Source organism: Xiphophorus hellerii, chromosome 5, assembly GCF_003331165.1.
Source record: "Xiphophorus hellerii strain 12219 chromosome 5, Xiphophorus_hellerii-4.1, whole genome shotgun sequence".
Classification (NCBI taxonomy): domain Eukaryota; kingdom Metazoa; phylum Chordata; class Actinopteri; order Cyprinodontiformes; family Poeciliidae; genus Xiphophorus; species Xiphophorus hellerii.
The window spans coordinates 7,562,734-7,579,053 of NC_045676.1; the positions used below are offsets into that span (position 1 = coordinate 7,562,734).

Here is a 16,320-nt window from a genome sequence, read left to right on the forward strand (position 1 = left end):
TTTTTACTCAAGTAAAAGTAAACAGTAGCCATCAAAGAAATTACTCAAATAAGAGTAAAAAAAAAGTATTTGGTAAAAAAGGCTCCTCAAGTACTGAGTAACTGATCAAAAAATAAATTCAAAAAATACAAAGTTATGTGAAAATTTTGGTATTTTAATTGACAAAATGACAAAAATTCATGTAAATTACATAATTACAAAGTAACCAAATCAGGCAAAAGAATTCAAATAAGTTTCTTTGAATGTAAAACTTACAAAACTTTAACAAAACCTGCTGATATGTATTTATGTGGTGATTTGTTTAAGTTAAAACTTGATTCAATAAAGTTACTCAAAGTGGCTGGAGTATCTATAATTTTACTCAAGTAGAGAAATAAAATTACTTATGTAAAAGTACAAATAGTATAGTAAAAATACTCATAAAGTAATGTTTTTTCAAAAAATGTACCCAAGTAAATGTAATTAGTTAATTATTTTAAATTACTGTTTAATTTAAACTTAAGATGCAGCAACATTTTTATGCGCTGCTGTTTAAAATAGTATTGATAATATATTTTTACTCAAGTGAAAGTAAAAAGTAGCCTTCCAAGAAATTATTCAAGAAAGAGTAAAAAAAAATATTTGGTAAGAACTTTTTACAAAATATAACTGGTGACTTTTCAGTCATTTTATATTAAAAATGACATCATCAGACGGACCAACATATAAAGCTAAATGAAAATTTTGGTATTTTAAGGATCAAAATGACAATAATTCATAGAAGAAACAACAAATAAAATCAGGTAAACATGTGGCAACATGATTAAAAATAAACGTTTTGACATGCAAAATGAAATGGGTGGAGTAAAATTTACACTGCAGCTGGAGCGTGGTGGCAGCATCATGCTGTTGGAAAACTGATGGGAAATTAAAACTGAACTCTGAGCGATCATGGAAGAAAACCGGTCAGAGTCTGCAGAGGACATCTGTTAATTTCTAGACCTCAATCCAACTTACAAGCAGCAACACGACAACAAAGACCAGGAAGCAACTGAACCAGAACTATTAACAGTAGATACCAGCGAAGCAAGACAAAAAGCTAATTACAGAGGCTCAGGAAGATCCGGAGAGATGAATCACACTGAATGAACAGCAGCTGCGTGGAATGAAAGACCAAAGAGCGAAAGAAAATAGAGGGAAATATCTCCCTATACACTGCAAAAACACAAATAAAAATTTATCTGCATATATTTGAGTGTACTAGAAATAAGACAAAACAAACTTGGAAGTAACTTTTATTGTTTTAAGCCAATAATTCCTTAATATTGATGAAAAAATCTTAGTTCCACTAGCAGATTATTTAACTTATAACATGGGGAAAATGGCTTGTTATTAGTTGAACAAATAAATATATTTATTTGTTAAGAAATTATTAACTATATCTTAAAAGTTACTTGTAAGTTTGTTTTGTCTTATTTCAAGTGAACTGATAACATTTGCAGTAGAAACTAGACAACAAAAAAAATACTTGGTAGGATTTTTTTTTTTTTTTTGCAGTGAAACATGAAAAAAAACTACAACAAAGCAGGAATCAGTTAAAACATTTGTACCAGAAAGTAAAACCTGTAAATTAAATTACTGGGTTGTGCTTTTTGTAATTTTTCAGATAATTTTTTATAGCGTTTTTTAAAATAGTCTTCTTCTGGTTATATTTTTCTTTAGATAATTTACTGCTTTTGCTTGTTGTTGTTGTTTATCTGGGATTTTTTAAGCGCTTTGATCAACTCTTTATAAATAAAGGTAATTTGATCATGACTGGCCTGTAATGCAGGGAGACACATGTTTTTTCTGAGTCGTTGCACATCATGAGAAAGACTTAAAAGCGAATACCAAAACCTCGCTAACGAGTTTTATCTGTACTGATTAGTGAAAACGACAGTTGATCATGGAAAAAAACAGCAATAACCCAAAACATTCTGTTGCAACAGACACACAGAAATCAAATCATGTTTTTCTGGGATAGAGTCTTTATCAGGCGTCTTTACATGCAGCCACCCAATCCTCATTCTGATATGCACTAGCATTTATTTATCTAGTTTATTTTTTAACATATTTGGAATCAAGAAAGGAGAAGAGGTTGTATTTTATTTTTATTTAGGTACATCACCTCTTGAAACAAGTTCTGCATTACTTGATGTTGTTTATTAATATAAAAAATATTGTTAAAGTGAAATAAATGGGTTGTGTGTAGCTATTAATTTGCATTACAAAGGAATTTGTTTATCAATGCATGAACAAAAAGACAGAAAATGGACTAAAGCTTGTAACTGCAGCCTTGTATGATGAGATGTTCCCCATCTAAAGTACAGCCGGTGTTATATAGGTCAGCTCATATGGCTGCTTGCATAAAGATTGTTAAATCTTGATGCATTCTCAGAGGAAAGTGGGTTGGCAGGGTGGGAGGGCACATTAAGACCCATTCTCTGAATAATTCTAGGTTGTTAGTGTTTATGTGACTGTTACTGGAGACCTATATGTGCAGAACCAGGCTGTTAAGAAGCAGAATTATGTGGTGTCTTTATTATTGCATTGTTTAAAGGGGCGGTATTAAGTATTTTTCAGGCACAGATTGCAATTTTAAAGCTCAACAAGCAGCAGTAGACTGAAAAATTCACAGTGGAGGAAGGAAAGATATCACAGGTCATTTATATCAATTACCTGCATAACAACAGATAATAAATAGTTTAATTATCTGTAGCACTACCACTATTACCTATGTTATCACTCATCTATACAATTACTACTATATTGGCATTGTACTGTACCATAGTTTAAGTTTTTCTTATACATTATTTTACTAAGGAAATATCACAGCTTCTTTTTAAATAATTACAGTTATACATTTTAAACTTGTACATATGTTTTAATTTGTTTTACTTTTGTGTGTTGCAGATTTCTGCCCAGATTTCTTGAAAATGAAATCTAGAGCTCAATGGGGTTTTACCTGGTTAAAAAAGAAAATAATAATAAAAAAATAAAAATACATGATGTATAACTCAGATATTTAATTAATGTTTTTCATTATGAGTTGTTTATTGCAATTTGCAATTTTGTTCTTTGCCCTTTTGCAGGGTTTAATAAAGACTATCATTGAGGTACCTTTATTACCTTCAGTTGTTATAAAAATGCTGTATATATCAAACATGACTTAAAACAAATTTGACTTTGCAATTTAAAATTGAAATTGGGCCTCTGTCTCTTTAAGAAGCTTCTACTCCGACAGCTTCAAGGAGGAGCTTCTTTGAAATATTCGACTTTTTGAGAGAAAGAGCTTAGGCCCCTCCCATATCTCCCATAGTAACCAAGTGGTTGCTATGGGAGTAGCCCCGTGGTTGCTATGGGAGATTCAAGAATTCCTCAAACATGAAGAATCAAAGCAACACTCCAAGTATGCTTTTGAAGGAATAACCTTAAAACATGATATAAAGCTAAAAAAGTCAATTTTACATAAGATCCCCTCCAGCTTTCCCTTTAATTCATCAGCTGAACAGTTTCTGATGTTCTTAAAGCGCCTGTACGAGGAGACATTTTGAAAGCTAAATAGATTTCAGAGGCCAGTTAGTGAGAATCCATTAAAAAAAAAAACATTCATTGCATTCTGTTCAGTCTTTGACACCCAGCTCCTTCTGCCAAAATAAATCGCTTTACAAGCTTTTTAATTCCTAAATGGGACTGGAGGAACGGGGATTCATATTTTCATAAAGTGCTGCAGCTTCTCTCTATAAAAATTACTGCGCCTCAGATACGAGCTGAATAAACAGAGTGAATCATTCCTGCGTTTTATTTGTATCATGTAGAAAAATCTGGACAAATTAGTCAACCTTGTTCTTGAATCTCAAGGTAATTTAACCAAACTACAGCATTAAAACAAGCAATCCAACGTCAACAGACACAAAACAGGAATGTTACTTTTTCTTTCATTTAAATCCTAAAAATAATCGATACGTAAACTTGATATGTACAAAATAGACATAAAATTTTTTTATTATTGCTTCCTTGAAGGACAAAATGTAAACTTTTTGAAAATGCTTTTTCAAACATCAAATGTCTCAAATTAACTTATTTCCATTACACTGCAAAAACAAAAAATCTCACCAAGTGTTTTTAGTTTAGTTTCTAGTGAAAATATCTTACCTAACTTGAAATAAGACAAAACTAACTTATAAGTAAACCTTCAAAATGCTTTAGGAGCTTGTTGTAAATTCATTTCCTACTTTTGATGAAAATGTACTTGTTTTATTGGCAGATTATTTCACTTATGACAAAAAGTTTTGCTTGTTACAAATGAAATAATCTGCCAATGCAACTAGTACTTTTTTTGTCAATATTACGGAATAATTTATTTAAAACAAGCTCCTATAGCTTGCTTGAAAAGTTACTTGCAAGCAAAACATAAAAAGTAAATTTTTAAAATTTTTGTTGTTGCATCATTGAAGAATAAATTTTAAACCTTTACAAGTCAAATCTTTAGTACCACAGTATAAAACCTACCAAACTCAAACATGTCTGCATACACATATATGTTCATTTTTTTGTAAATTAAATTATTTTACACTTGAATTACACATTGAATATCACGAATCATAAAAACAGCTGTTATTAGCTTAGAAAAGACATTATTTTAGTTTTTGTTATTGCATCCCTGAAGGATATATTTTAAATCTTTTGAAACTACTTTATAAAACATTATAACATTATATTATGAGGGTCGCAGATCAACTTGTTTCCATTATAAAAGCAGCTCTTATTAGCTGGAAAAACATTTTTTAAAGTTTCTGTTATTGCATCCTTGAAGAATATATTTTGAAACTACATTATGAAACCTTGAGAGTCTCAGATCAACTTGTTTTCATATAAAAGCAGCTGTTATTAGAAGGAAAAACTAGAAAAACTGTAATATAATGACTCAACTGTACGAGACAAAATTCTTTATTGGGGTATTTCACCAACAATGCCACCAATTAACTTCACAATAACACAAGGCTACATACATATCATACATATCCCATTTCCATCAACATTTAGACTTGCGATTTGTTGGATTTTAGTTGCCATGGAGACTCTTAGCACATGATAAAAATCTATCTCTTTTTGATACTGCCAGGAGCATTTAACAGCTGAGTAGTGGGCAGTCATCACCAAAGCTGGAGAGAAGCATCGGGAAAGGAAGAAATCCCACATAGTTGACAAATGGTTAGGGTCCATTCGCTGTCAGAGCGCTTGGTGGGATTTCGCTGAAGTCTTGGCTGTTCCCTCTGTCAGTTCAGCGAGTTTAGCTGGGTGAGAACGATGCCATTTGGTCTCCTGTGATTCACCGACAATGAAAATGTGACTCTGTCCGTCTGTATGCAAACTGTTGGGTGATGAGTGGGGTTGGGAACGTAATGAGAAGAGAAGAGAGACAAAGTCCCCCCCCAAAAACATCAAGCCAGAGCCGCTTTGTCACTTTCAACAAAACGATGTCCTTCGAGCAAATGAGACGCCGCTTTATGAGATCTGCTGGAGCGAAACTAAAAACTAACAAATGCATCTTTACAGGAGTAAAAGGGCAGCTTCCCTTATGTCCTTTTTTCATGCATGCCACATTGTAGTCACCTATTAACTCGTTGTACGTGTGCAACCACCACCACAGCTACAGCAAAGGGCTGGGGCAAAGATACAACGCAATTTGGTCTTTCTAAAAAGTAGCTGTATTTTGATTTGGTTTCTTTTTGGCTGAAGCAAAGTGGTTTTGGAGAGGCGGACGGGGAGGGACGTGGCAGCGAGGGAGGGAGGGGTGTTTGAGACCGGGACATGGGGAGTGGAGGCGGGACGCGTAGCTGTGGTCGTGGTTGGCAGATGACACGCTTAAAGCTTCAACAGGAGGCAGGTGAATTCAAAAAATGTTCAACAGGTCAGAGGAACGGAGGTAAAATGAAGAGAAAGGGAAGGATGTGGGCAGATCAGGCCTGATGCCCCCTCCAGGGGGCGCTGTGGCATAAATATGCATTCAATAAGATAAATTTAGGTCTGCAGCTAACAATTATTTTAGTTTTCATTTAATCCATTGATTGTTCTAACAATTAATCAAATTAAGTAATTGGCACTTTCTGTAGATTTGTTATTGAATGCTTTTCTAATATTAGAAATACATTAAAAGATGCAAATAAGGAATTAATTTTTTTAAGTGAGAAAATAAACATGTTACTGTCTAAAATGCAACAAAAGTATTCCTTTAGTGTATGCTTGATTATTTGTAAGAAAAGATGCATCTGGAGCTAAAAAATACTTTTAACATCTCAGCCTTTTCCTCTTCTTGAGAGTCTTGAGAAAACGGAGCATCTTCAGTCAGAGGTGTCTTCAGATTCACTGTACTACAGACTGCTACAAGAGATCTTCCTGATAACAGCCATCACCATCTACAATAACTCTTGAAGAATCTGAATTAATGAGCTACAACATCATTTAATTTTCCTTTAGGATTAATAAAATATTTTTTTATTGAATTTGAATTTAAATTGAACTGACTTATCAATATAGTGTACGGCTGATTATATTTTTTATTAATTGATTAAAAATTGGGTAACAAAAGGTGTTTAATAGATTTGTTTACAGAATTCGAACTAGATGAAGCTAGAAATATGCCACTTGAGGAGTTTTGGGTAAAACATCTTCAATAAAATATTTTTTTGTAAAATGTATATATTTTTTGTACAGTTTTTAACTGCTCTGACTGTTGCTCTTTCAGCAAATGGCCTTTTTTGAGTCTCAAAGCTTGACGATTAATCAATTACTAAATTAGTTGATTTCAATAATCACTTCAAAATTGTTTCGGCCGTATGATGAATGCTCCTAAAGAGTGTGCCAATAAATTAATGCCACTACAGTATTTTACCCGTCACTGCATTGTTAAACTGGCAGATTATGACTCACGGCTGGAGAAACTTTCATTATTGGTGCCGTTCATCTCCAATATTAAACATCACCCTTAGCAACACCAGCACCGACCCGATACCTCTGACACACACATATCTGCATTTCATTTCACTGGCGCAGGAAGGAGAAAAACACTCTGGGATTCCTGTGTAGCAAACACAGTCTGATCACCACACAAGCCAGGCTGCAGTGACTTTTTCTTAAAAATGTGAAAAATCCACTTCATGAATGCCACAGCTAGATCTCAGTGCCACTTAACACAAACTAAGGATAACGAATTTACACAACTTCCAGTCAAATATTGGAAATATATTGAAGGTTTAGTTAAAGGTCCATGACACAGCATATCTCCATGAGGCCTGAGAAAGAGCACAACGCTATGCTCTGAAAAAAGGCTGATTAGAAGCCAATTTTAAAACTCCAGACTTGTCTAGCTTCCTGCACGAAATAGCTGTGCTGCAGTGTTAACAGTAGTTTGTGTGTGTAATGGAATAATTGGCAGAGATTTAGCTTGGTAGCATTTCTACTTATGTTCTCTGCTGTTGTTTGTGTCATTATTATTGATTTAAGCAGCCATGTTATCTGCACAGAAAGAGGAAACTGCCTACTTCCTGGACCAACACCTGGAATGGGATTCACACCAGCCCTGTTTAGTCCGCTTTAATTGAACTCTAGTTTGTTTGCCTGGACAGTCCAGTTCGTTTGGGAAGGTGCGACTGTGCAATCAAACTCTGACACGGACAAAAAAAGCGAACTGTGATTCAGACCAAAAAAAAAAAAAAAACTCTGGTCCGCCAAAAAACTTGGGTCTCGGTTTGGTTGAAGTGAATTCTGGTGAGGTTTGAATCCATATGTGAACACCAAGTGGACCAAAGACTGCTCCAAAAGCAGGAAACAGACTAAAGTATGGGGAATTCTGGGAAAATACAACCTAAACAAACAAGCAAGTCCAGCGCTAGTGGGAGAAATAGCTCATGGTCTTTTACCAAAAACAAAAGAGGAACTCTACAATAATTAAAATCTCATTCGTGTTTACATTTCATAAAGAAGTGAAGTTGCATTCATATGTTTTCATATTGTTTCCTTCAGTAGTTCTTAGGGCAGCGCCACCACAGGCGAGGGGGGGAACAGGTTTTTCAAAGACAGTGCAGTGTGAAAGGAAACCACACCAGCTGAAAAAGTAACGAATGTTGCAATTTTGGTCCCGAATTGAACCGAGTGTACCTGACTATCAGCTGTGAAAACGCCCCTAAAGTGGCATTTTTGGGTCATTAAATAAAAACTTCTTATTCAGAATAAAATCACGAGAGATAAAGTCTATGTAACATCATACTAAAAGCAAAAAAAATTGTCAAAACCAATCAATTAATCCACCATAATTTAATGAGAAAACTAGCAGAAACTGCTAAGACCAGATGGCAAACTGCAGACCAACAAGCAGCAATTTCTCCACAACCATGTCTCTGCAGTAGAACCAGACGTTTGTCTTTCCGTAGGCAGGAAATAAGCGTAGCGCTTAATCAAAAGAATCCAAGAGGATAAGGGCTGAATTGGGCGGTGAGGTCACCATGGCAACGTGGACCTCCATGGTGTGGAGCACGGAAAAGAATGTGGGAGGAAGTTTTCGTTTTGAAAATGGAGGGAATCGCTCTCTGCTCGCAGTTTTTGGGAGACTCTTGCGTCAGCAGTTACAAACTCTGCATGCTCACCCCGACTCAAACACACACACACACACACTAACAGTTACATCACAGATAATACCAGTTATATAACAAGACCCAATGGACTCTGTGTTGATTACTACAAGCTCACATAAGTGTCCTTGTCCCGAAATAAATACACACTGAAATGCAGGTTTGCCCGACGAGAGAGCAAAACACAATCCAAAATGCAAACAAATGCAAAACTAAAAGATTGCACATTTTCAAAAGGTAAAAATAGCATCTACATCTAATGTGTTTTAGTTTTAGTCTGAGCACAGCACAAAAAAGAAAAACACATTATCTCTGCTTAATTTTTAGAATACACATCCTATAATATTCTTCAAATCTTAGAGCCCAGAGGCTGCAGTGTAATTTAAATATCCTCCAAGCTGATGTTAATTTTCGAGTTGCAAAATGCTTAAAGTCAAGATTTGTATGAATCTTATAATGTTGCAGACCAAGACGTGAGGGTGTGCTGGGAATCAGAAGTGATGGTGAAATTAAGTCCAGCAGATCAGCAGGTGGGAATTACAAGAGGCGTCACGTCACTGAGTCCTGGAAGAAAGAGACAAAAAGGTGGCAAAATGAGCGACAACATGAAAATAACATCATTCTTACAGAAACTAGTACTAATTATTAATTTAGGATAATTAATAATTAATTAACTAATAATTAATAACTATTACTATTAGTTAATCATTAATAATAATAATTCATGTTAATTATTATAATATTAATAATTAATATAGTAATATTATTATTATTAAAAATATTAATAATCTAAAAAAAGTAGGGATTTTTGTTTAAAATCTCTACTTTATTCTAAACAAAAATAAAGTAGAGATGCTCAATAAAAAGACCTTTCCATTTCTCGAATCTTTTCTGGTTTGTTGGTGTGAAAAGTGCAAGTTACAAAAATGAGACTACTAAATACAAAAAAAAAAGAAAGTGTTAACTGTAAACTATTAGCCGGAGGAGCTAATCTGCACTAGGGCCGGACAATAAATCAAAAACAATATCTCGATAGAGACATGATCAATATCAATAGATAATATGTCTGATAGTCTTGTCAATAATTTAGCTGAGCTCCCATCCAGAACCGCACTGCATTCTGGGGGATTACGGCAGAGGAAAGACTTTAGATGCTAAATCTGTCACGGCCAGCTAAACTAGGTTGGTGGAATCAATCTACTAACTCACTCACTCTTTGGTTACCTAGCAACAACTTGTTGAGTAACTGGCGCAGCAGTAGTTTAAGGTTTTGCCACCACGCCTCATAACTGCTTAACAATAAAAAACAATGGTGTGGAGTAAAAACTGGATAAAACAGAAAAGGTCATGTCACTAACTGACAGTATTTCAGATAAAACAAAACACGAGTCAATAATTATCGATATGGACTAATATGAAACATTTATGTCGTGACATGTTTTTCAGCCATATCGTCCAGCCGTAATATGTGTATAAGACATATTAAACCAAACCAAATATACCACAAATACATGGGTTTGTAATATATTTCCTTTCAGTGTGAAATATACCCTTTAAGACTCTTAATTTGAAGTGAGAAAGGAAGTAGTGTGCTTCTTGAGTTGCCGGTTGAGCATGTGGTTGTTTTCTAAATTACAATAAAAAGCTGGTGGACCCAGACCAAGTGTTGCTGCTACTGAGACCGAGATCACATGTTGCCCATTGGACTCACCTGGTTTACTCCCAGTAGTACTGCAGATACCATATAGTTTCATTCTTCAGCTGAGGACCAAACAGTGGGTTGGCCTGGGCCAAAATGGCTATTAACCAACTGAGAAAAGAAAGAGAGATCATCAGCGTAATGTAGTATTCAAAATGTTTTTGTTTCCAAACCAGAGTCCAATTGTATAATGAATGATAGGATAAACATTTTATGCTACCAATGAGTTTGATGGTGAAGTTTCCTTCTATGGTGCAAAAAGTGGGGGACAAAAAGGTGGTCACTTCAGCCTGCAACAACTTCAGAAAGAGCGCCAAGCTAACAATTAACATCTTAACTTTCTATTATTGGTTTTTATTTTCATGTAAATTATGTGCTACATTTATGTGTAGCTTGATCTGCTATTAGTATATGCAAAAAGAGGTTAAACCAAGTACTAAGTGAATAGAAATTATACTTTTCAGAAGCCTGACATTTCATCTTAAATTATGGGGTGGTGGGTTGTTAATTTTATATATTATTCAAATTTTCAGAGAAACTGAATTTTGGGCTTCCTTAATCTGTTATCCATAATCATCAAAATTACAAGAAATGAAGGAGTGAAATATATTTCACCCAGTAGTAATGAATCTATATAATATGCAAGTTTTACTTTCTGAAATTAGTGATAAAACTAATTTCAGAAAGTTTTACCACTGAATATTGTGAACTTTTTCACAATATTCAGTTATTTTTTCTATATAAATATAGAAATATAACATCAGGTATTATTAGATCAGGAAATTAAATTTTTTTTCATATGTTAAGATATAAAAGCCCATTCCTCTTGCTGGGGATGTTTATGCAATTCGGTGGAGCAAAAGTAATCTAGCTAGTAAGTGACAGACCTTATTCTCATTATTTAAACTTCATCCATGTAACTTAATAACCAATAAAAAATTTTTTACCTTGGCTGGCAGGATTTTTAAGTCCCTTGAACTTAGAAAAAACATCTGTTTTATTATTTTATGCAATTACAACATCACAAACCCAGAAACCGTATGGACTTCATGTTAACTTTCTAACTGCAATGTCTACTTTACTCCAACAGGGGGCGTGCTCATTTGTAGGTAGGAGAATTAGGTGATGCAACATTGACTCTTACAAGACCACTCTAGACCTACAGCTGTTACAATGACGATGGTAAAACACAACAATTTTATTTATATACATGGAAATATTAGAAAACTTTTTATTTTTAATCATAACAGGGTTTAGCGTTAGCCACATTCATCCTCTGTTGGTCCCATGATTTCTGCTCCATACTGAGATGGTTTGGATGGTTAATGATTTGTTAGACCCAACAGATCATTAAACACAGTGGAAACACTTTCTTTCACATTAAGCTTTTTTCCCCCCATTAACTGACATTATGTTATTTAGAAAACCTTTGAATTCAGCAGCAGATGCTCACCGGACGCTAATGCCCAAAATGCTAAAGGTCACAGAGTAATGAAAGCACAGGTGAGAAAGACCGGAAAGAAAAAAAAAACAGACATATCGCAACTTACCTTATTACAATATTTTCCAAAATGATTACCATCTGGGGATGCAAGTTATCGATTAATGAGTTTAGCTAAAGTTAACTGATTTTATCGATCGACTAATAATTAATTGAAAAGCTGCCATTTTCTTAAAAACCTGAGTTTTCTCTTGTATCAAGAGGTGCCATCATTCCACAACATGAAGGACATTTTTAATAATATGCTGAATTAAAAAAAAATTAATTAATATTATTTAATACTGACTGAATAAACAGAAAGTCATGGGTTTCTTGCATTATTAAAGTCAGACATACTTATAAAATATAAAACAGAAATCTCTCAGGTTGAAAATATAAAAATAATGGATGAAAAGTATAAAATGTGTGGACAAACTTCATTTCACATGAACAGAGAGGTGTTGATACAAGCCCCTGATTATTGGCATCATGTTTTTAATCCACCATGTTACAATTATTATACAAAATACCGTTAGCTTTGTAGCATATCAATAATCTTTGAATGAGAACTTGACGTTGCGCCGCATGCAGTACGGCTGAATGAGAGCTAACAACGGGAAACTTACGGAGCATCTAGTGTTTATATTTCAAAACCGCATAAAGTGCATTTTGCATCCTACACTGAACTCTGGATCGTTTCTCCTTCCCGTTCTAGTATGACTCCATCTTTAGTTCTATATAATCAACTGACTCTGCTTCAGGGTGTGCAGCAGCGCCCTCTGCTGGATGGCGGTCAGATTACATCACTACAAAAAGGTCTAAGCGGTTATTAGTTAATAGATTGGAGCGAAATTTAATCAAATAAACCATTAAACAACCGTTAATCAGAAGTCCATTGACTGTTTGCGTCTCTATCACCATTGCAATATTTTCTAATACATTATAGCACATGTGTCAAACTCAAGCCCCGGGGGCCCCAGAGGCCCCAGGGGCCCCATCTGGCCCACCATAGCCTTTTATGTGGCCCTCTAAACTCCAAATTACATCAATAAATCCTTCCAGCTTTTCACAAATCTGCAAAATTCACACAAAATCAACAAATCTAAATTTGTTTCTTATTTTACTGCAAAGTTTCTCAAAAATAGTTAAAAAATATTGATTTTAAGTAACTGCTGCCTCAGCCTTACTTGATGGGAAGCTATAGTCCATAGTTGATATGGCGGCAAGTGATAAAAAGTCACATTTAATATCATACGTTGGAGCAAATGCCATAACATTTTTTAAAATGGCACCACAATCTTGAATGCAAAAATACCACTAAAACAGGTTTTATCAATATATTCTGGCACAACCAGCCCTTTAAGAACATTCAGACATTTGATATGGCCCGAACTGAAAATGAGTTTGACACGCCTGCCTTACAGCATTTAACTAAACTCCCCACAAGAGACATGTGGAAGATCTGCACCATCTTGATGCAGATGCTGAATGATCTAATCTTCCTCAGAAATTACAGTCAGCTCTGTCTGTCCTCATGGACGGCTTCGCCAGCCCAGTTTGTTGTCCAGAGGTATTTATATTCCTCCCCTACATCCCCTGGATTATTTCTCATGATGTAAGTAATCCAAAGTCATCTCTGTTGTTTTGCTCACATTCAACATAATCTAATGTTCCCACATCATGTCACATTTCATTCACCATCCTTTGGCTTGCAGGGTTATTTTTCTTATTTTATCCAAGTAAAGCTAAAACTATTTTAAACCAATTGTCTTTATTTAGACTGTATGAACCCGCATGCACCTGCCGTTTTCTTCACGCTACAGAGCTCCCTCTAGTGGCGGAAAGATAAGATTGCAAGCAGCTCATATTCATTGGCTAAATGGTTTGAAGTGAACCAAATGTTTTGTTGATTTTAACATTTGTATTTTTTCCTATCTTTGACATACAAAAAAGAATTAAAACTAAAAGTTTAAGTGGAATGTATCCTGAATGATTGTGACCTTCTTGCAACTATCAACATTTTGTTGACTTCTTTCTCTCTCCTTTTGCTTTCTGGGGAGGGAACCGTTGGGCTCTGAGTTTTTTGGAGATACTTGACCACAACTCCGAAATGTAGATATTCTACTTGTTTAGACATTTTCTAACTTTAGACTTACAATAAGGTAAGTCAAGATTATTGTATAACGCATGTCAGTAATAAGGCAGTTCAAAGTGCTTCACACCTGATTATGAAACAGCAATAAATTACATTTTGTCAAATGCTATCATCAAAATAATCAAACAAATGTAATAATCAAATATACTGATCAGTGTTCCAGTTATTATGAATCAAAAGCAACTCTAGCAGGCAGGTTTTTGGCTTTGATTTAACTACGCTACCATAGTTGGCCATTCAAAATTAGGTCAAATTTAGCCAATTAAGTTCTTTGGAAAACATTAATGAACATCAGACCACTCAGTATATTTGTGTCCCTGTGTAAGCTTTGGGCTGTCATGCCTGATCATGTATATAAAAGTGATGTTTTAAAAAATATATATAACAACACAAATGATTAAATCAGAGTCCAGTAAACTCTCAAGAAGAATAAAACATTTGTACTCACAACAAGTAGCAGCAGACGGCTGTGAGGATGAGGCTGGTGACGATCACGCTGTAAAAAAATAAAAACATGAACTTCATGCTTCTTTCCAGCATTATTAATAAATGTGTTGCAGGCAGATTTAATATTACAAACATTTATTATACATCATCACCTCTGAACCAAACCAATTATGTCATAAAATGATTATCAAATTGATGAAACTTTATAACGATAAAGTATATAAGCTGAAACTGTGGATTAAGTTTTGTTTATTAAAACATATTTCTATGGAAGCCTTTTTCAGCCACTCTGATAAAAAAATATCTCTCATTATATTGAGATACTATTTCAATATAAGGATAGATATTATTTTCTCAACAGCTACACCTAGTGTTTTAGAGAGGAACTGCAGCAAGGGTGACTTGTCTCATGTAGCGGCACTTGCGCTACTATATGGAGAATCAAACCTGCCATAATTAAGAAGAAATACATAATTTTACTTATGGCAGGATTGGTTCTCCATACAATAGGTGGTACACAAAAATCACTTCATCTGAATTTTCTTCAGATGAAACTGGATTTTTGTCAAAGTGAATGAAATGGTAAACATTTTCAAACACTAGTTAGTTTTGACCAAAAAAATCCAGCAAACATCCAAAACAATAAAATAAAAAATTCCCTAGAAAATTATTTAAGCCTCACCAGAAAAGAAAAGAACAAAACCTGACAGAAAAGTTGTCAAGTCATTTGAGAACAGCTGAAAATAATTCTCACAATCTGAGAATTGAAGAATTTTTGTAACATATTTCCAGAAACACATCAAACAATTAATGCAAAATTGAATTAATAAGTGTGTAAACTTATGCAACTGAAAAAAATTAATCTCGTTTTATTTATTTATTTATTTATACATTTATCTAACAGCTTTGTGCAAAACAGGTCGCATTAAATGTATAACATTTATTTGAAATATTGTTGTCATGGTGTTAATATTTTAAACAAACAAAAAAAGATAGGTATTTAAACACACTTTTGATAGTCATCTTAAATAAATGAAACTCCAACAGGAAGCAGTAATAAATGAATGTTTTCATTAATGTTGGCATGATTTGACCGCTGAACGCAGAGATGACGGTGCTGGGACAGTGTGTGTGTGTGTGTGTGTGTCGGTGGGTGTGTGTGTGTGTGTGTGTGTGTGTGGATGCAGGGATGATGACGCCAGGCCTCTTATCACGATTCAAGCAAAACTCTCATTCATTTCTAAACACACTAACACAGCAAAATCACATTTTATGGAAAAAACTATTTTGATAAAACGACTGCAGGCTTCCTAGTGTTTAAAATTAAAGATAATTTATTGTAGGATGCAGCCAATTGGAGAAGCCACCTACCCGCGGTTGGGTCCTTTCGGCACTAAAAATGGAGCCACGACCCCCACCAGCGCCCACAGCGTGGTGAAGCAGATCATCGGCAGGGCCAGAGAGTGAGAAGCCATGGCTGCAGTCGGGAAAAGCCAAACAAATGGGGAAATATTATCGGTTTGTCTTCGAAAAGAAGCGCATCAATGGCTACAGTCAGTCCGTTGCACTGCTCCCGCCCACTCCCGGTGAAGTGGCGTGTGATTGGTCCAAAGCCCAAAGGCGGCTGTGTTTGATTGGTGGAGCTCGCTGCCTTTCAGTATTACAGCAGATGGCGTTAACTAGAGCTCTGCTCCCAAAGATTAATATTGTTTGTGTTATTGTAATGTCTGGTGATAATGTTAGAGCAGAAAACCATACATTTTCTGATTATATATAGGATAAATATGATTAGGAAAAAAACATTTAGAAACGGATGCTATTAATATTCTTTTTAATTTAAAAAAGGACATATTTTTAGGTTTGGAAATAAATATTATTTATTTATTTACTT

The 16,320-nt window shown here is 34.7% G+C and overlaps 1 protein-coding gene across 1 annotated transcript; it reads right to left on the minus strand.

The window, feature by feature from the left end:
- Positions 1 to 8,296: 8,296 nt before the first annotated feature.
- atpv0e2 (ATPase H+ transporting V0 subunit e2) lies at positions 8,297 to 16,031 on the minus strand. The gene is made up of 4 exons (XM_032563085.1): positions 15,801 to 16,031; positions 14,431 to 14,478; positions 10,360 to 10,458; positions 8,297 to 9,212 (listed from the first exon to the last, which is right to left on the minus strand). The coding sequence occupies exons 1-3, from the start codon at positions 15,902 to 15,904 to the stop codon at positions 10,365 to 10,367; spliced, it is 246 nt and encodes an 81-aa protein (XP_032418976.1). The 5' UTR covers positions 15,905 to 16,031; the 3' UTR covers positions 8,297 to 9,212; positions 10,360 to 10,364.
- Positions 16,032 to 16,320: the final 289 nt, after the last annotated feature.